This window comes from Rhinatrema bivittatum, chromosome 3 (genome assembly GCF_901001135.1).
Source record: "Rhinatrema bivittatum chromosome 3, aRhiBiv1.1, whole genome shotgun sequence".
Lineage (NCBI taxonomy): Eukaryota > Metazoa > Chordata > Amphibia > Gymnophiona > Rhinatrematidae > Rhinatrema > Rhinatrema bivittatum.
This window is the reverse complement of record NC_042617.1, coordinates 584696419-584716804: the sequence shown is the minus strand read 5'-3', so window position 1 is coordinate 584716804 and position 20386 is coordinate 584696419. Positions and strand designations below refer to the sequence as shown.

General features: G+C 44.7%; 1 protein-coding gene across 1 annotated transcript in view; it reads left to right on the top strand.

Moving 5' to 3' along the window:
- The window catches only part of LOC115088412 (tubby-related protein 4-like), a 281728-nt gene that overhangs the window by 128957 nt on the left and 132385 nt on the right, over positions 1 to 20386 (top strand). The window contains exons 4-5 of the mRNA XM_029596655.1: positions 3361 to 3541; positions 15303 to 15437. Coding sequence (XP_029452515.1) covers positions 3361 to 3541; positions 15303 to 15437 — 316 coding nt within the window. The remainder of the gene's footprint in view (positions 1 to 3360; positions 3542 to 15302; positions 15438 to 20386) is intronic.

The window sequence follows — 20386 nt, the reverse complement described above, 5'->3', positions numbered from 1 at the left end:
GACACTATCCAGGCAAAGGCTTTCCTCCCACGGACCAGAGCATGCTCCTTATCCATCCTAGCAAGATGATTACAGTCTCGCCAGACCATTACAGCTCATCATCTCTTGACTCTACTGGGCCACATGGCGTCCACAGTTCATGTAACTTTCATGGCTCGCTTAGCCATGAGTGTCACAATGGACTTTAAAATCCCAGTGGTCCCACTCAAGTCAAGAAATGTCTCACCAATCAGCTACGTCTCTCCCTGAATTGGTGGATGCAGGAGTCCAACCTCCTGGAAGGACTACCCTTCCAAGCTCCACAATCCCAAACCATACTAACCACAGGTTGGGTTGGGGTGCTCATATCCACAACTTCCAAACCCAGGGTTTTTGGACCAAGGCGGAGTCCAAACATCAGATCAGTTTTCTGGAGCTCCAGGCAATTTGATATGCCCTTTTCGCCTTTCAGGATTGCCTATCGAGCAAAGTGGTCCTCATCCAAATGGACAATCAGGTAGCAATGTGGTATCTACTTTGTCAGGAGATGGCGCAGATCTGGGCCCGGGCTCTCTCCCATTCCATACTACTGAGAGCAACTTATCTAGCAGGCGCGGACAATGTGATGGCGGACAATCTCAGCCGGACCTTTCAACCCCACAAATGGTCCCTGAACCCCACAGTAGCAGAACGCATATTTCGCCAGTGGGGCCAACCCCACATAGACCTCTTTGCGTCAATACACAACCGCAAAGTAGCAAATTTCTATTCTCTACACCACAGCCACGAAGCTCCCCCACGGGATGCCTCCGCCCACTCGTGGTCAATAGGTCTCCTCTATGCTTACCCTCCACTTCCACTCATCAGCAAGACTCTCGTGAAGTTATGGCAGGACAGGGGAACACTGATTCTCATAGCCCCTCACTGGCCTCTGGTTTCCCATCCTTCATGACCTATTAGTCCAACCATCCATTCGCCTGGGCACGGACCCAATGCTAATAACGCAGAGCAACAGTCTGTTACGTCATCCCAACCTCCATTCTCTGTCCCTGACAGCTTGGATGTTGAAAGGTTAACTCTGCAATCTTTAAACCTTTCAGACAGTGTTTCACAAGTCGTCATAGCTTCACGATCAGAAGATTGTATCGTGCAAAATGGAAAAGATTTTCCTCATGGTGCGATACAAAGGAAATAGACCCTTTTTCCTGTTCCATAGTAAATTTCCTAGACTACCTATGGCATCTTTCGGAATCTGGACTACAGACTTCCTCTCTTCGTGTACACGTTAGTGCTATTGCAGCTTATCACAAAGGTATCGACAACACCGCGATATCAGCACAACCACTTGTAGCTCGCTTCATGAGAGGTTTACTACACCGTAAACCTCCCCTACGTCCTCTAGTTCCTACCTGGGACCTCAATGTTGTTCTAGCACAACTTATGAAGCCTCCCTTCAAGCCATTACATTCCTGTGAGCTTCGCGATCTCACTTGGAAGGTGATGTTTCTAGTAGCTATAACATCCGCTCGCAGAGTTAGTGAGTTACATGCACTAGTTACATATCCACCTTACACTAGGTTCCTTCACGACCGTGTAGTAGTCCGTACTCACCCTAAATTCCTACCAAAAGTAGTTTGAGTTTCATTTAAATCAATGTATAACTCTTCCATCCTTTTTTCCCAGACCTCACTCACATCCAGGTGAGCGAGTTCTCCACCCCTTGGACTGCAAACGCGCTCTTGCTTTTTACTTAGATCGTACTGCAGCCCACAGGTCGTCCACCCAATTTGTCTCTTTTGAGAAAACCAAATTGGGTACTCTGGTAGGCAAATGACCATTTCAATCTGGCTAGCAGATTGCATTTCTTTTTGCTATCAGCAAGCAGGTCTTCCTCTGCAGGACCGTGTTAAAGCACACTCCGTAAGAGCAATGGCAACGTCAGTGGCGCACCTCCGCTCCGTTCCTCTTGCTGACATCTGTAGAGCTGCTACTTGGAGCTCCCTCCATACTTTGGCAGCTCATTACTGTCTTGACAAAGCTCGCAGACAGGATTCCATCTTCGGCCAATCTGTCCTACGTAACCTGTTTCCCATATAATAACACAACTCCTTCCTGCGACCCAGGGAGATGATCAGGCTGCCCAACTCACCAAAACTACCTAAGTTGTTGTGCCTGTTGCACGTCGTTAGGTATTTTGGCTATTTGACATTAGGGCATCCTGCAGCTTGCTAATCACCCACATATGAGGACTACCATCCTGCTTGTCCTGTGAGAAAGCAGAGTTGCTTACCTGTAACAGGTGTTCTCACAGAACAGCAGGATGTTAGTCCTCACGAAACCCGCCCGCCACCCTGCGGAGTTGGGTTCGTTACTTTTTATTTTATTTTTCGCTCGTACTTTACTACAAACGAGACTGAGGGGGGACCCCTGCTGGATGCAGGGGTGGTGGCATGCTGGGCATGCTCAGTGGTGCCAGTCAAAGTTCTAGAAACTTTGACAGATGTTTTCCGTGATTGGGCTCCATCCTGATGATGTCACCCACATGTGAGGGCTAACATCCTGCTGCCCTGTGAGAACACCTGTTAGATAAGCCACTCCCCTATCCTTAAATGTTTTGACTTTTATTACATGCTTGTTGCTGTGATTATGAACGTTTTGATCATTTCGATGTACCAAGCACTGAAATGAGACTCCAGAAAGATGTTTAGGCAGTTAAGCTAGCACTGCAGCATGTTGAACTCCGTTAATTACTTTATTTATTTTTTTTAATATAACAAACCAATAGATAGGCTAAATAAGTGATTCTGTGTGATATTTTGGTATCATAAATGTGTGGTATCTCTATTCACTGTATGTCTTAAGAAAATGCCGCACAAGTGTAATTATTTACTCACACTGAATATACAGAAATATAGCTCCGTATAAACTTTACATTTTTATAGAATTTTTAGTGGGTTTTTTTGGTTGCAAATAAAAATGGTCTTAAATTCACATAAATGTCAAGAGTCCAAACACTTCAGTTGTGAAGACACATGCACTTAATTTGCTGATAGACGTCTTGTTGAAAATCATCTTGTTTCTAAATGACATGTTGGACTGCAGCTGAAAATTTGGTGTCTTCTGAAGAGATTTAATTAAACTGATGGGGTTTGCGCCTGACGCTAAGGTGTTTTGGCACTCAAACGTGCCTGCTTTGGGGGCAAATAGCTAACTCCTGAAAAAATAAACACCACGTTAACTAGATATTTAAACATCGTAAAGTAAGTTAGCATCACACATTAAATATTATTAATGAGACTGGGACCATTATAAAAGGTGTATGCATGTGTGTGTGTGAATTATTAGTTCTTGTTTATTGTCCGTATGGTGTTTGCACTGCAGGTACTGTTTGGCACTGCTGACGGTCAGGTGATTGTGATGGACTGCCATGGCCGAATGCTGGCACACGTTCTTCTTCATGAGTCGGATGGCATCCTTAGCATGTCCTGGAATTACCCCAGTTTTCTGGTGGAAGATAGCAGCGAGAGTGACACTGACTCGGATGACTATTCCCCACCACAAGGTAATGATGTTTCCTTTCACTAATAAAAAAAAAAAAAAGCAGGGTGGTTGGATGTCGGTTATGTTATAATGCTTAGGAAGTTGGAAGGGTTAGGAGGACGATAAATTTGTACCTACTTGAAATGCAAGATCCCTAGGGACATGAGTAGAAGGATCAGCTCCAGATTTGTTATAATGTTCACCATGAGACACTGAAGAAAACATAAATGGTACATAATTCATGTTTATGCTGTGTGTTTTTTATTGAATATATGAATTAAAATTGTTAATATAGGGTAGTTTCATAGAAAATGCATATGATTTGTATTTGGAAATTCAAAGTTCTTAATTGTGCATTTGGTAATAAGTTGTAAACTGATGTGATGTTTTCTATGAACGTTGGCATAGAAAAAAAACTAATAGTTTCAGGGATAGCACCTCAAGCAGTCATGTAGTTATATACAGTTATTACTGTATCCTAAATATGCCAATAAAAATCCTTGAAACCATTGGGTTAACGAGAACTGCTGAAAGGTGTTGAGCCATTTGTTGTAAACGGAAGGTTTAATCCTGGTTTCCAAATAGCCGAGTATCCCCAGTAAGTTTGATTGAAGGTCAGGATGTTAATGCCTTTACTATGCTAGATCTAAATTGTGATCAAAATGCCAGGAAGATCCTTACCTTCACTAATGATTTGGGTACTATATCTGAGCCAAAGCAATCTTTAATTCACTTCAGCGTGTATTTTACATTTCCTTATGTATTTGGGGAAAACCTTGTTCTTGACAGGGGGTTTCAGAACAGAATGTCCGGGTCCTGCTAAGTCAGTTCCTAGCTGAAGTCTGGGAGTCTAATAAACTTAGATAGTAAGCCCTCTGGAGATAGGGAAATACCTGAATGTAATCTGCTTTGAAGTGGAATATAAATAATAATAACTTCATGGTGAACCCCCAAGCGGTTTATCTTTCAGGATATCAAAACTCAGTTTTCTTAAGTGAGAGAGATGCATACATTTGATGCAAAAATTAGTTTGCCTGCTGTGGTGACACTGAAAAGTCGATGTTGGTGAAGGTGTTCTTGCGGATATGAGCACACATGCTTCGCTTGTCACCCGGGTTCAGATTTTCCATCCCTGTGTTACACCTGGCTGCCAGAGGCCTTCAATCAAATAGTCTTTGTTCATCAGCAATTAAGCTGGTCTTCAGTACATGCAGCTCTTATTTTCCAAGAACAGTTTTACCTGCAGGCTGCACTCTGCTTAATCCTTTTCGTGTTCAGTTTCTGAGTAAATAAAATGCTGACTGCTGACATTGATCTAGCAATAAAATATGGAACCAAGAAAACTGGTGATACATTAGACTCGTAGAAGCAAAGAATGTTTAGGTGTAGGTATCCACGTGATGCAAACTCTAGCATCTGGCTCTGATTCTCTCTTCCCATTTAGTAATGCTTGTGCTGATAAGAGTCTGTTATAAACTGAACTGCAAATTTCCAATTTTCAAAATTCATGATCTCGAAGGAGTTATCTAATGTGATCAGTGTTTAAAGTGAACCAATGAGATTTATGATACTGATCGAGATTTTTCTCAGAGAGGAGTGACCACTGAACATGAACTCCACACTCGCTGAGGCTCGTACAGCATGGCGGGTCTATGGTGTTATGATGGAGCATGTCTCTGCTGGGCTCATGCTTGGGATAAAACCAAAACAAAAGCATCTTCTGATCAGTTTGGCTGGAATTTAGGTAATGGTAGGCAAGAAGACATCCCTTTCTCTTGGTGTTATTATCCTGGAAGGGTTGTTGGTAAGAGGAGTGCTTGAGCAGGTGTAAGGGGAGAAAAGTGTCAAGGCATGGCTGATCTTCACCCCATGAGGCAGAAAGTAGGGAAAAGAGATGCTGATTTGTAAGCAAGCAGAGGGTGGCAGCAAGCATTGGGTGCACTGGAGAAGGAGCCCGTCTTTAAACTAATGCCAGGCGTTGCATTTTTTTACTTCTATTATAAGATGAGCCTATAAACCAGGCATCTATTACATTGCTCAGCAGTGCCACCTGGAGGAAGAAATAATGCACTGTCCAGAATGCAAGAAGTTCACCAAGTTGTACCATTTGAACTTTGGCCTCAAGATATGTCATTATAAAATAGTGTCTCCATTTCCTAATCTTTGTGCTTTTGTCATAGACTAAATAATGTTTCCCTAATTCATTATTTGTTAATGTATTGAGCATGGAAATAATCTCACCACAGAGATCCTTTTTTTTTTTCAGAAGATGAAAATTGCATGAATTCCTTGTTTTTTGCATTCACGGAGATGCCTTGCATTTTGTATGCAAGAAGCACAGCTCAGGACTCCAGACACAGAGTTGCAATGTGTATTAAGTAACCATTTTATTTTCCTAAAACAGGGAGAGCAGTTGGTGCGGAAAAGAATTTTAAAGAATCTGTTGGGCACTTTAATAATCAGATCTTGCCCCCCTCAATTAGATGATTATTGTGTAAGTGTGATGGTCCTTGACAGCTATTCCTCTACTCAAACACAAACACAACTTATTAATGAAAGTTACAGCACATCTGTCCATAACAAGGTGCAAACGAAATCATCTATAACCAGCACACTACTCAAGTCTCACGTCTTTAAATTCCTACCCATATCTTGGGGCATGGAGTAGGAACTGTAAGGCTCTTCTTGCGTGATACATCATTGAAAGTCAAGGCTTGTTATATTTATTGTTCCCTATGCGATTCAAAAAATGTTTTAAAATAAATTATTCCTTTTGAAATGAGTGAGGTAGATTATAAGAGAGCAAGAAAGAAACTGAGATCTGGGTTGAGGAGACAGAGCAATGAGATCCACAGATTGCTTTAAGAGTAGTTGTGACCCACAAGCAAATGTCCTTTGGAAGATGGAGGAATACATATACATATATAGCCAATTTAAAAAAAAACAAACATATTGGAGTGCCACGCAACTTAGTGACAGAAATAGTGTATCCAATCCCAGACATTGTTTTTGCTCCTGGAATTTGGGAATTTATTTTTTTAATTAACATCAGGATTAAAGAAACCAAACTTTTAGAGTGAGGTGGTAATTTTTTTGGGGATGACTCTGAAAGGCTTTTGCAGATGGTGTGTGTGGTGCACTGAGCTGCTCAGGCAGGTCTTGGGTTCCAGGGAGCTTCCTGCTTTTGCAGTATAGCTGGGGAACTCTACAGAACTGCAGCAGAGCCTTAATGGGTAGCTAGGGTCCATCACTGAGGGAGGAGCGGGAAGCATGGTGGTCCCATAGCTAAGGTCTATCTCTGAGGGAGGAGCGGGAAGTATGGTGGCCCCATAGCTAGGGTCCATCACTGAGGGAGGAGCGGGAAGCATGGTGATCCCATAGCTAGGGTCCATCACTGAGGAGGAGCGGGAAGTATGGTGGTCCCATAGCTAGGGTCCATCACTGAGGAGGAGCGGGAAGCATGCTGGTCCCATAGCTAGGGTCCATCACTGAGGGAGGAGCGGGAAGCATGGTGGTCCCATAGCTAGGGTCCATCACTGAGGGAGGAGCGGGAAGCATGGTGGTCCCATAGCTAGGGTCCATCTCTGAGGGAGGAGCGGGAAGCATGGTGGTCCCATAGCTAGGGTCCATCTCTGAGGGAGGAGCGGGAAGCATGGTGGTCCCATAGCTAGGGTCCATCACTGAGGGAGGAACGGGAAGCATGGTGGTCCCATAGCTAGGGTTCATCTCTGAAGGAGGAGCGGGAAGCATGGTGGTCCCATAGCTAGGGTCCATCACTGAGGAGCGGGAAGCATGGTGGTCCCATAGCTAAGGTCTATCTCTGAGGGAGGAGCGGGAAGTATGGTGGCCCCATAGCTAGGGTCCATCACTGAGGGAGGAGCGGGAAGCATGGTGATCCCATAGCTAGGGTCCATCACTGAGGAGGAGCGGGAAGCATGGTGGTCCCATAGCTAGGGTCCATCACTGAGGAGGAGCGGGAAGCATGGTGGTCCCATAGCTAGGGTCCATCACTGAGGGAGGAGCGGGAAGCATGGTGGTCCCATAGCTAGGGTCCATCACTGAGGGAGGAGCGGGAAGCATGGTGGTCCCATAGCTAGGGTCCATCTCTGAGGGAGGAGCGGGAAGCATGGTGGTCCCATAGCTAGGGTCCATCTCTGAGGGAGGAGCGGGAAGCATGGTGGTCCCATAGCTAGGGTCCATCACTGAGGGAGGAACGGGAAGCATGGTGGTCCCATAGCTAGGGTTCATCTCTGAAGGAGGAGCGGGAAGCATGGTGGTCCCATAGCTAGGGTCCATCACTGAGGAGCGGGAAGCATGGTGGTCCCATAGCTAGGGTCCATCACTGAGGAGCGGGAAGCATTGTGGTCTCATAGCTAGGGTCCATCACTGAGGAGGAGCGGGAAGCATGGTGGTCCCATAGCTAGGGTCCATCATTGAGGAGGAGCGGGAAGCATGGCGGTTCCACTTCTGGTGGATGAAGGTGAAACAGGGTCACTGCTGCTCTTCCCTTCCACCTTTACCAGTACCTCCACAATCAAATTACATGGACAAACAAGAATGTGGTGCTAATGCTAAATGATTTCAGAGGATAGCAAGTACGTTATTCATCAGCGAAACATACACACACCCGTTGTCTTTGAGAAGACTGTTGAATCTGAAGCATGACACCCTAGGAAGCAGTGTGAATTCACCTGACTGGCAACAACAGGATGCTGCTGAGAATAAGACTTTGTTCTCTCCAACATTAATAATGAGGGAGCAGTTAAACGTGACTGTGCAAAAAGTACGAGTGGTACAGTTGCAAGTACGATGATAATACCAGCAGGCTCCAATGTGATAAAGTGCATCAAAGCAGAACCTGTCCCTCTTTGAAGGCAGTGGGAGGCTGGGACTGCACATGGCTTCCTGCTGTCCCTTTCGCTGACCAGTATGGAGTCCAAAAGGGCATTTTCAGCAGCAGCTGTATTTTTTTTTTTTTTTTGCGCCAAGTTATGCAATTGCTTCACAATTGATGAACTCTGCTTTCTTTATTCTTGTTTTTTCTTTAATTGATCAGGTTAAGAAACATATTGTTGCATCGTGCACAAGGAGAGCAATGAGCAACAGTCAGGCAGCTAGATCCCTTGCTTGAAAAATCTCCGCTGCTCAGTGGAGTTTCACTTGGCAGTCATATTAAACCACTCAAATTTGTAGTGGCCCCTGTTGTAGGGTTTCATTGTGTGGTGGAACAGGTGGCTAATGCTGAAAATTCACTAACCAATTGAATCCCGTTATCCCTGTGCAAAAGGGTAGTAGGTACAATTTATCCGGCTATGTTATTGCCAACTAGATTGAAGATTTTCAACTGCAATATAGCCAGCTAGATTGCCACTTTGCAGGAGACTGAAAATTGCCCCATTGATTTCATGTTTTCCGTAATAGTTCATTATCCCAGGACAAGCAGGATGCTAGTCCTCACATATGGGTGACGTCAGTAACGGAGCCCTAGTGTGGGAAAACTTCTGTCAAAGTTTCTAGAAACTTTTGACTGGCCCTGTGAGGCCACTGAGCATGCCCAGCATGCCATGATATTCTCTGCCACAGGTGTCTCACTTCAGTCTTCGTTTTTCCGCGCTGCTGGCTAGCAGCACGGACTGGAGCCCCCTGAGAGTTCTCTCAGTTTTTCTTAAAAACATAATATTTTTTCATAAATTCTCCCTCATGGGATCTCACTTTCTCACCTCACTGGCTGGTGAAGTAACTTAGAGAAAATTTTTTTAGATATACGCTATCTATTTTTCCAGTCATCGATGGCCGTTGATGACAACATGGCGTCGGGGTTTAAAAAATGCCCGACGTGCAACCGAACAATGTCTGTTACCGATCCGCACTTAGAGTGCGTTCGATGTTTAGGCGATCAACACGATATTTCATCGTGTGAAAAATGTCAACAGCTTTCTCATCGATGTCTACATCGAAGCCTCCCAATTTTTCCAGTATGGCTTCTGTGGTACCCTCAATTCAGACTACATCCTCAATGATGCGTACTGGATTTTCTTCGATGCCATCGATTCCTGATCCAACTTCATCGATGTCATCGATGCCACCTGCAGCATTATCGATGCCAGGTCCTTCTGGAGATGCAGTATCGGCTGAATCAGCCTTATATTCAGCAATCCATAAAAGATATCAGGATCTACTGGATTCTTTACCGGTGAATCCGGTAGAAGAAGACTTCTCCTCCAGAACCTATTCCAGGACCATCTGGTGTAGCTCCTCCTTCTGCTCCTCAGAAAACACGACCACACACTCCAGATTACGATACATGGAGTGATTCACAGTCAGACACATCTGAAACTTTTATGTCTGACCCTTCTCCACCACACCCAAGAAAACAGTCCCCACCAGAGGACCTTACTTTTTCTGCCTTTGTCCATGATATGGCTGACTCTATCCCTTTTAAATTAGTCTGAACAGGATCTACGTCATCAGACACTTGAGGTATTACAATTTTGTGGATCCTCCTAAACAAATCATGGCAATACCTATACATGATGTTCTCCTTCAACTTCAACATCGAATGTGGGAACATCCATGTATAATTCCTCCCCATCAATAAAAGAATGGACTCAACATACTTAGTCCAATCTGCACCAGGATATCAAAAATCTCAATTACCACATACGTCAGTAGTGGTTGAATCCGCTCAGAAGAAAGCAAAGAGAACAAGAGTACATTCCTCTAATCCTCCTGGAAAGGACAATAAATTTCTGGACAGTTTAGGCCGTAAGGTTTTTCAGGGTGCTATGCTGAATTCAAGAATCGCAGCTTATCAGCTATATATCACCCAATACCAACGAAACCTTTGGAAGCAGATGGAGGATTTCATCCCATCTCTCCCCCAAGAATACAGAGAGTCAGCACAAAACCTCATCCACAAGGCTTTTGAAGCTGGAAAACATGAGGTACGAGCTGCATACGATTCCTTTGAGACATCATCCAGAATTGCAGCCTCAGGGATAAGTGCTAGACGATGGGCCTGGCTTAAGGCATCAGACCTAAGACCAGAGGTCCAAGAGAAATTGGTGGACCTTCCATGCGCGGGAGACAATTTATTTGGCACAAAGGTCCAAGAAGCAGTCTCTCAACTGAAAGAACATAATGAGACCTTAAGACAGCTCTCCGCCCTACCTCATGAATCTACTTCCCATGCTGTTTGTAGAACCCAGCGAAGAGATATAAGGAAATCCTATTACCGTCAAAAACGATTCTACCCTCCTGCAAGTAGGCCTCGACAGACAAGGCCTCAGCACAGATCTCAACCTCGACAGCAAAGACCACCCAGGCCCCAACCTGCTACTCAAACAGGTCATGCGGAAGGCTTTTGAAGGTATTTCCAGGGAACTCAGCCACTCACAAAATCCTCGACCAGAACTCCCTGTGGGAGGCAGATTATCCAACTTTTACAACACTTGGATAACACTAACAGATCAGTGGGTTCTGTCCATAATATCTCGAGGATATCAACTCAACTTCCTTTCAATTCCAGCAGATTTTCCACCAAATCAAATTCATCCCAACAAAAATCACATTTCTCAACTTCAAATAGAATTATCCACCCTTCTGAAATCCAGGGCTATAGAACCTGTGCCCCGGCTTCAGAAGGGCAGAGGATTCTACTCCCGTTACTTCCTCATTCCAAAGAAAACAGGAGGCCTACGTCCCATCCTCAACCTCAGAAATCTCAACAAATTTCTCAAAAAAGAAAAGTTCAGGATGGTCTCTCTAGGCACCATGCTTCCACTTCTCCATAAACAAGATTGGCTCTGTTCTCTGGATCTTCAAGACGCTTATGCTCACATCCCAATATTTCCTCCTCACCGAAAATATCTGCGCTTCATGGTGGGTCATCAACACTTCCAATACAGAGTACTGCCATTCGGACTCGCCTCTGCTCCCAGAGTATTCACAAAATGTCTAGCAGTAATATCAGCCCATTTACACAAGCAAGGTGTCCATGTCTTCCCATATCTAGATGATGGGCTCATCAGAAGCCAAACTCAACAAGGAGCAATAACTTCTCTCAACCAAACAATTGCTGTACTTCACTCCATGGGTTTTCTCATCAATTATCAAAAATCCCATCTCGCACCATCTCCTCTGCTCCATTTCATAGGAGCAGATCTGGACACCACACTTGCAAAAGCCTTTCTACCCAAAGATCGAGCAGAAACACTATCCTTGATAGCATACTCGATCCACTCAAGGACACAAGCAACTGCTCATCAGTTTCTCACCTTACTAGGCCACATGGCCTCCACAGTACATGTCACTCCAATGGCAAGGCTCGCCATGAGAGTAACCCAATGGACATTACGCTCACAATGGATCCAAGCCATTCAGCCACTCCATTCTTCAATTCAAGTGACTCACCAACTACGTTCATCCCTACTATGGTGGATGAACAAAGACAATTTACGCAAGGGCCTACCATTCCAACAATCAGTTCCACAGATAACATTAACTACAGATGCATCCACCTTGGGCTGGGGAGCTCATATAGACACTCTCCAGACCCAAGGTACTTGGACACAACTCGAAGCAACATATCAAATCAATTTTCTGGAACTTCGAGCTATACGTTATGCACTGCATGCGTTCAAGGACTGCCTTTCACACAAGACTATCGTTATCCAGACGAACAACACAGTAGCCATGTGGTACATCAACAAACAAGGAGGGACGGGCTCATACCTCCTGTGCCAGGAAGCAGCACAGATTTGGGACTGGGCCCTGAATCACTCAATGTTCCTACGAGCCACTTATCTAGCAGGCATACACAATGTAGTGGCGGATCGACTCAGTCATCAATTCCAACCACACGAATGGTCCCTGGATCCTGCAGTAGCGACCAGGATATTTCAACGTTGGGGTCAACCAACAATAGACCTCTTTGCATCCTATCTGAATCACAAAGTGGACAAGTTCTGTTCCCTGCACAAACAGAACAAGCAGCCAGCCAAGGACGCCTTTGCTCGACCTTGGAACTCAGGACTCCTATATGCGTGTCCTCCAATACCGCTCATAACCAAAACTCTAGTGAAGCTTCAACAAGACAAGGGGTCCATGATACTCATAGCCCCATATTGTCCTCGACAAGTATTGTTTCCCACACTTCTAGATCTATCAGTCAGGGATCCAATTCGTTTGGGAGTAGCCCCTACTCTCATAACTCAGGATCGAGGTCTGTTGCATCACCCCAATCTTCAGTCCTTCTCCCTGACAGCATGGATGTTGAAAGCCTGATCTTACAGCCACTCAATCTTTCCACCCATATATCTCTACTCATAGCTTCACGTAAACCTTCCACAAGAAAGAACTACGCGTCTAAATGAAACATAGAAACATAGAAATGACGGCAGAAGAAGACCAAACGGCCCATCCAGTCTGCCCAGCAAGCTTCACACGTTTTTTTCTCTCATACTTATCTGTTTCTCTTAGCTCTTGGTTCTATTTCCCTTCCACCCCCACCATTGAAATATCTAGCTTGATTAGTTAGGGGTAGTAGGGGTAGTAACCGCCGCAATAAGCAAGCTACACCCATGCTTATTTGTTTTACCCAGACTATGTTATACAGTCCTTATTGGTTGTTTTTCTTCTCCCCTGCTGTTGAAGCAGGGAGCTATGCTGGAAATGCATGATGTATCAGTCTTCTCCCATGCTGTTGAAGCAGAGAGCCATGCTGGATATGCATCGAAAGTGAAGTATCGGACACAATTGGTTTGGGGTAGTAACCGCCGTAACAAGCCAGAAGAGATTCGCCTTGTGGTGCAAACAAAACAAACTTGATCCTTTCACTTGCACTACTACTTCTCTCCTAGACTACTTATACCATCTTTCAGACTCTGGTCTCCAGACTTCGTCTGTAAGAGTACATTTAAGTGCAATCTCTGCTTATCATAACAAGATGGGAAATGCACCAATTTCCACACAACCTCTTGTCAGCAAATTTGAGAGGTTTAACTCAACTCAAACCACCCATTCGTCCTCCAGCCACAGAATGGGACTTGAATCTGGTATTAACAAGACTTATGCGTTCTCTTTTCGAACCCATAGACTCCTGTGATCTAAAATTCCTCACATGGAAAACCATTTTCCTTATAGCCATTACTTCAGCTAGAAGAGTGAGTGAATTGCAAGCACTAGTCACGTATCCACCTTATACAAAGCTTCTCCATGACAAAGCAGTTCTCCGTACTCATCCAAAATTCCTTCCTAAGGTAGTTACGGAATTCCACTTGAACCAATCCATAGTTTTACCCACATTCTTTCCAAGACCTCACTCCCATCCAGGAGAAGCAGCTCTACATACCTTAGACTGTAAACGTGCTCTATCCTTCTATCTAAACCGCACTGCAGTCCACAGGAAGTCCAATCAGCTATTTGTTTCTTATGATCCAAACAAACCAGGTAAAGCAGTGGGTAAACATATTCTATCCAACTGGCTAGCAGATTTCATACAGTTTTGCTATGAAAAGGCAGGCCTTCCTCTCCAACGGCGAGTAAAGGCTCATTCAGTAAGAGCAATGTCAACCTCAGTTGCACACTATCGTTCCGAACCAATTCTGGACATTTGTAAAGCAGCAACATGGAGTTCTCTCCACACCTTTGCAGCTCATTACTGTTTGGACAAAGAAGGACGACAAGATTCAACCTATGGACAGTCTGTCTTAAAGAACTTGTTTCCAGTTTAAACCCAACTCCTACAACCAACCTGCTGTGATCTTCGGCTGATTCATTTCAACTACAATAAATAACTATTGCCTCAATGCAAAATGACTCCGCCTCTAGCTTGCTAATCACCCATATGTGAAGACTAGCATCCTGCTTGTCCTGGGATAAAGCAAAATTGCTTACCTTGTAATAGGTGTTATCCCAGGACAGCAGGATGTAGTCCTCAGGAAACCCACCCGCCACCCCGCAGAGTTGGGTCACATTTCTTTTATTATTTTATTTTTGCTAAAGCTTATTGCTACCTACGAGACTGAAGTGAGACCCCTGTGGCTCGAGGGATCATGGCATGCTGGGCATGCTCAGTGGCCTCACAGGGCCAGTCAAAAGTTTCTAGAAACTTTGACAGAAGTTTTCCCGCACTAGGGCTCCGTTACTGACGTCACCCATATGTGAGGACTACATCCTGCTATCCTGGGATAACACCTATTACAAGGTAAGCAATTTTGCTATACTTTCAGAGTGCAATGTGATCTAGACAATTGTCTGAGAATTTTATTCTCCACATTCCTAAAATTCCAGGAATTTATGATTTCAGGATTGCAAAATTATATTTCTGTGGAATTCCGGGTTGAGATAAGAGATTCTTATTTCAAAACCATATAGAATCACTCTGTCAGGACTCCCAGCCTGGAGAGAAAACAGCTGTATAAAAATGAAAATCACCAGCAGGCAGGAAGACTGCTGACCAGACACCGGTCCTTAATGAATTGTGTCCAGTAGCGTTTCCTCAAAGATCCTCTGTGGTTTAGTGTGCAGTTATTAAGGTGTGCATCCTCCGATCGTGTTTTGGGGATTGATACTTTGAAATCTGCACTGGTGTATAATGGTGATCTAGCACCTCAACGTAATTTGACTGGTTTTCTAGATGCTCTTTTTGCTTTACTCTTCATTGGTTTTCTCCATACATTGTGAACAGCTCAGAATACAGTTTGTTTCCAACTTAACCTGGTAATGATGGACATTTAAGCCCAGGCTTATCTACCACTGCTGAACACTCTTGTTGTCCACAGATGGTCCAGCCGCATATCCCATCCCAGTGCAGAATACCAAACCACTGCTTACGGTCGGCTTCACATCTGGGGACATCAGCTTGATGAATAACTATGACGACCTGTCTCCTGTCATCATCCGCTCAGGGTTGAAAGGTACAACATGATGCATTTGCCGTGCAACCTCGCAACGGCTTCTCACCAAAAGTATCCGTTTTCCTCTCTGTTCAGGCTTGTCAACCTGATGTCATCGGCCAACATGAGATTGTGGAGCAGTCTTTCTTTAAAAATAACCATTTTATTAGTGAGTTTTTCACGATAGAAGTTATCATTAGAAAATATGGAAGGTCATCTTTTCAGTGCAGTGTTTCAGCACAAACGCGCGGTATACTATATCAGCAGCATTGAGTTGATGGGAGAAAGAATGGGGCAGTAAGAGACAAACAGGAGAAGAGACTACAGTGGCTCCATGTTAGAGGGGCCCTAGGATGGTAAAATCATGCTTTAAAAATGAAACCTCCAGGATGCCTGCATACAAGAGCTTTTGAGGCTCCAGTTAACAAATCAAAAATGTTTAACATCCTTCCAGCAGAGAGTTGATATGGCGTATGAAGCTTAGCCTGGACTCTATCTACAGCTTATACCATTAGATAATAGGAGAAGTCAGCATGGAATGATATTGGATAATTGTCTGAACTTTGTGTCCTGGTGGCACTGTGTACTAAAATGTGTATAGGAAGCTTTTTTTATGCAGTAAAAATTTACCCAGTTCTAATTACGTCTAGTAGCACTAGTGAAGTAAGTCACAACACTAAACTGAGCAGTGAGTCATCCTGTAGACAACCTGACGATCTCATTTTTTTTTATTACCAGTTGAGCTCTCTTTAACCTCCTTGTCTATGAAAGCTAGTACTGCAAACATTAGAGTGCATTGAGGGATGTTAAAGCAGGACTGGATTAAAAAAAAAAATCTCCAGCTGATATGAATTGAGTAGAGTAAATATTTTAAAAAATGTTCTTCTTATACTGTCATGAACTGTACTGTTGATCCTGCTATCTGCAGTACCATCTGCTGGTTAGAAGGCAGAGTTAACTGCATGGTTTCCTCTTCTCTGAGTGCAAGATCTAAATGATTCCAGAGCCAGTGAGGCTGCAGGACCTGATGCTGTCACTGGATGGGTATTTTTTAAAGAACCATGTGTAGAATGTGACCTGGGTACTCCTGGGGGAATTCTGAACACAAAAACTTAAAACACAATTTACATGATAGTCTTTAAGTAATTACATTTTTAATTAATACAGAAAAAAGTTGTTACTTAAAGATGCAGAATTTTGAGCAGAATTTCCCTAGATTTCACTGTAAGAGTTCCTTCCACTCGATTTCCCTGCTCTCCTGGCTACTTTACCCTCTCAGGCCCCCCAACTTCCCCTCCTGCCAATATCTCTCCCCTCCACCTCTAGACTCAACCCCTTCCATTCTATCGCAACTCCCAGAGTTTGACCCCATTCCCAGTACTGCCCTTCACACAGGCTCCCTCTGTTCCTCCCTCTCTCACATACATGCTCCCTCTCTCTAATACACATACACACATCCCCTCATACAGGCTCCCTCACTCTCTCACACACACACATCCCCTCATACAGGGCCCTCTCTCTTGCATACACACCCACACAACCTCCCTTTCTCTCTCACACAGGCTTCCTCTGTCCCTCCCTCTCTCACACACATACTTCCTCTCTCTAATACACACACCCTCATACAGGCTCCCTCACTCTCTCACACACCCACATCCCCTCATACGGGGCCCTCTTTCTTGCATACACACCCACACAAGCTCCCTTTCTCTCTCACACATACATCCTCATACAGGCTACCTATGTCTCTCACATACACATCCTCACACAGGCTCCCTCTGTCCCTCCCTCTCTCACACACATGCTCCCTCTCTCTAATACACATACACACATCCCCTCATACAGGCTCTCTCACTCTCTCACACACCCACATCCCCTCATACGGGGCCCTCTTTCTTGCATACACACCCACACAGGCTCCCTTTCTCTCTCGCATACACACCCACACACAGGCTACCTATGTATCTCTTTCACGCAACCCTTCACACAGGCTCTGTCTCACACATACACAATCCCTTCACACAGGCTATAGCACCCTCACATACACACGATCCCTTTTTCATACACACCAGCTCACAATCTCTCTCACACATACACACTCCTTCACAATCTCCTCATATAGGCTCCCTCTCTCTGGCACCCACATTCAAGTACACCCCTTGCTTACCCTCCCGGGTCTCTCTCTCACACCCCTGCTCTCTCACACCCTCCTGCTCTCTCTCCCCCTCCTCTTCTCTCTCCCCTCCACCATTTCCTCCTCCTCTCGCACCCACCCCCTCCCCCTCCTCTCACACACACATACTTCTCTACACACATTCATTCTCACCGGAACCTTCATCTTTGCTGCGAGCAGAGCAGGTCCCGTGTGGGCCTTCTTCTTCGCTGCGAGCGGAGAGCATCCCACAGCATAAGTGGACCTTCATCTTCGCCATGAACAGTGTGCCAGGGCCTTCATCTTTGCCATGAACAGTGAGTGCTCCATTCGCGGCATGCCAGGGTCTCCTCTGACACATTCTGTGCAGGGGGTGAATTCTGCACAAATTTTGCGTTCCACAGTAGCGCAGAATTCCCCCAGGACTAATTTGAAGATTAAAATAATCTCTGTTAGCCAGATTATTGCTTATTGTGGACTCATTATAACATATAGTAGCATAGTTCATGATGGCAGATAAAGACCCAAGTGGTCCTTCTGGTCTGTTCAGCAAGTTGGTAATGATAGTAACTGCCACTCCATGAAAGTTACCCCCATGCTTTCTGTTAAGGGTAGTTACTGCCGATGAAGGTTTTCCTCATGCAGAGATGTTGCATCCAATTTAACACAGGTTATCCTATTTGCACATTTCCATCCTCTAATAATCCGCAGTGATTATCCCATGCCCTCTTGTCCTGGTCTTCACCACCTCTTCCGATAGGGCATTCCAGACATTCATCACCCTCTCTGTGAAGAAATATTTCCTGATGTTGGTTCTGAGTTGTCGTCCCCCTGGAGTTTATCATGAGCCTTAGTTGTACAGCTTCCTTTCTAATGGAAAAGATTTGATGTTTATACGTTGCTGATGCCTTTCATATATATGAAGAGCTGTATCATATCTTCCCCACACCTCCTCTTCTCCAGAGTATGCATATATAGATCCTTCAGCTTCTCCTCATTGGGATACAGATCCCACACCATTTTGGTCACCTCTCTCTGGACCACTTTCATCCTATTTCTGTCCTTTTTGAGATACTTCCTTTTTCCTGCTGGTTATTCCTTGTTTTTTTACAGCTCAGAATCCCTTGTCGCATTGCTTCACTTCTTTCAGATTGCCAGACATTATCTCCCCAAAGTCTCTCTCCTGGTCCGTGCACCTCCCATCACAAACAGCTCCTTTGGATTACTGCACCCCAGATGCATGACTCTGGACTTCTTGGCATTGAATCTCAGCTGCCCAACCTTTGACCACTCTTCAAGTTTTCTTAAATCGCTCTTTATTCTTCAAAAAGATAAACTTTACTCTCTAAGCCTTCTACAGTGTTGCTCACAAAGATATTGAACAGAGTCTATCCCAAAATCGATTCCTGAGGCATTCCACTTAACACCGTTCTCTCTTCAGAGTAGGTTCCTTTTTCTATTACACTCTGTCTCCTGTCAGTCTACCAACTTGTAGTCCACTCCACCATTTTGGGACCCACTCGCAGGCTTCTCGTTTTATTCGTGAGCCTCCTGTGTGGGACCGTATCAAACGCTTTACTGAAATGAAGTAAATTACATTGAATGCTCGTCCTTCATCTAATTCTCTAGTTACCCAATCAAAAAAATCAAATTCATTTGACAGGATCTTGCTCTGGTGAAACAGTGTTGCCTCGGGTCCAGTAACCCACTGGATTTTAGATTTTTTGGATTTTTATCCTATCCTTCAGCAGAGTCTCCATTAATTTTCTCACCACTGAGGTAGGGCAAACAACCTGAAGTTACCAGCCTCACCTTTCTGAAGCGGGACCGGTCTTGTGGCACCGATCCTGTCTCCAGGGATCTATTGAATAGGTCCGTCAGTGGGCTCACCAGCACATCTCTGAGCTCCTTTAGTATCCTAAGATGTACCTTATCTGGCCCTATGGCCTTGTCCGCTTTCAGGTTACCTAGTTCTTCCTGCTTCTTTTGTAAATAGGGTTGTCTCTACCCCACTCCCATCCATTCAACTGCCCTCCCCCAGGGTAGTCTTTAGTGAACACTGAACTGAAGTACTTGTTTGATATTTCTGCTGTTTCTTAATCTTTCTCCACACATTGCTCCTTGCCTCCTTTCAATTTTACTGTACCACTTTGGGCCGCCTTCCTTTCTCTGGAGAATCTGTCACCTCAATTTATGTCTTTGGCGGTCATTTCTTCCACCTGACCTTTTACTTTCCTGATTTCTTTCCTTGTAACATGGTGGCAACTGCAGAAAAAGGCCGTCTGGTCCATCCAGCCTGCCCAGCAAGCTTCTTATGGTAGTAACTGCCACTCCGTGCAGGTTACCCCCAAGCCTTATATTAAAGGTCGTAATATTAACAGTCAAAACCAAGCAACTGTCAAACCCATAACAAAATTACTGCGAGCAACATTTTTACAGGGTGAGCAGCCTTCCTGATAATTCAGACAGTGCTGCTGCTTGAACGTGTTTTGCTTTTGGATTTAGCTCTCGAGGTAGCCCTGCGCCTTTTCCCTAATATCTGTGTATCAGTGCCCCGGGATGTTAGTCAGGGCCCAGCATTGGCTGTGTAAATCCATTTCCCTCTTTATTTTTTTTTTTCCTCTGCTCCACTTGCTGTCGAAGTGGAGAGCGATGCTGTAGTTGCATTAAAATCATGTAAGCTAATTGGTTAAGGGTAGCATTCCCCGTGCCTTCTGTTGGGGGACGTAGCTGCCGCTCCTTACAGGTTATCCCCATGCCTCCTTTTCTTCATTCTACCCCAGTCCTTTAGGGATCCACAGCATTTTATCCCATGCCT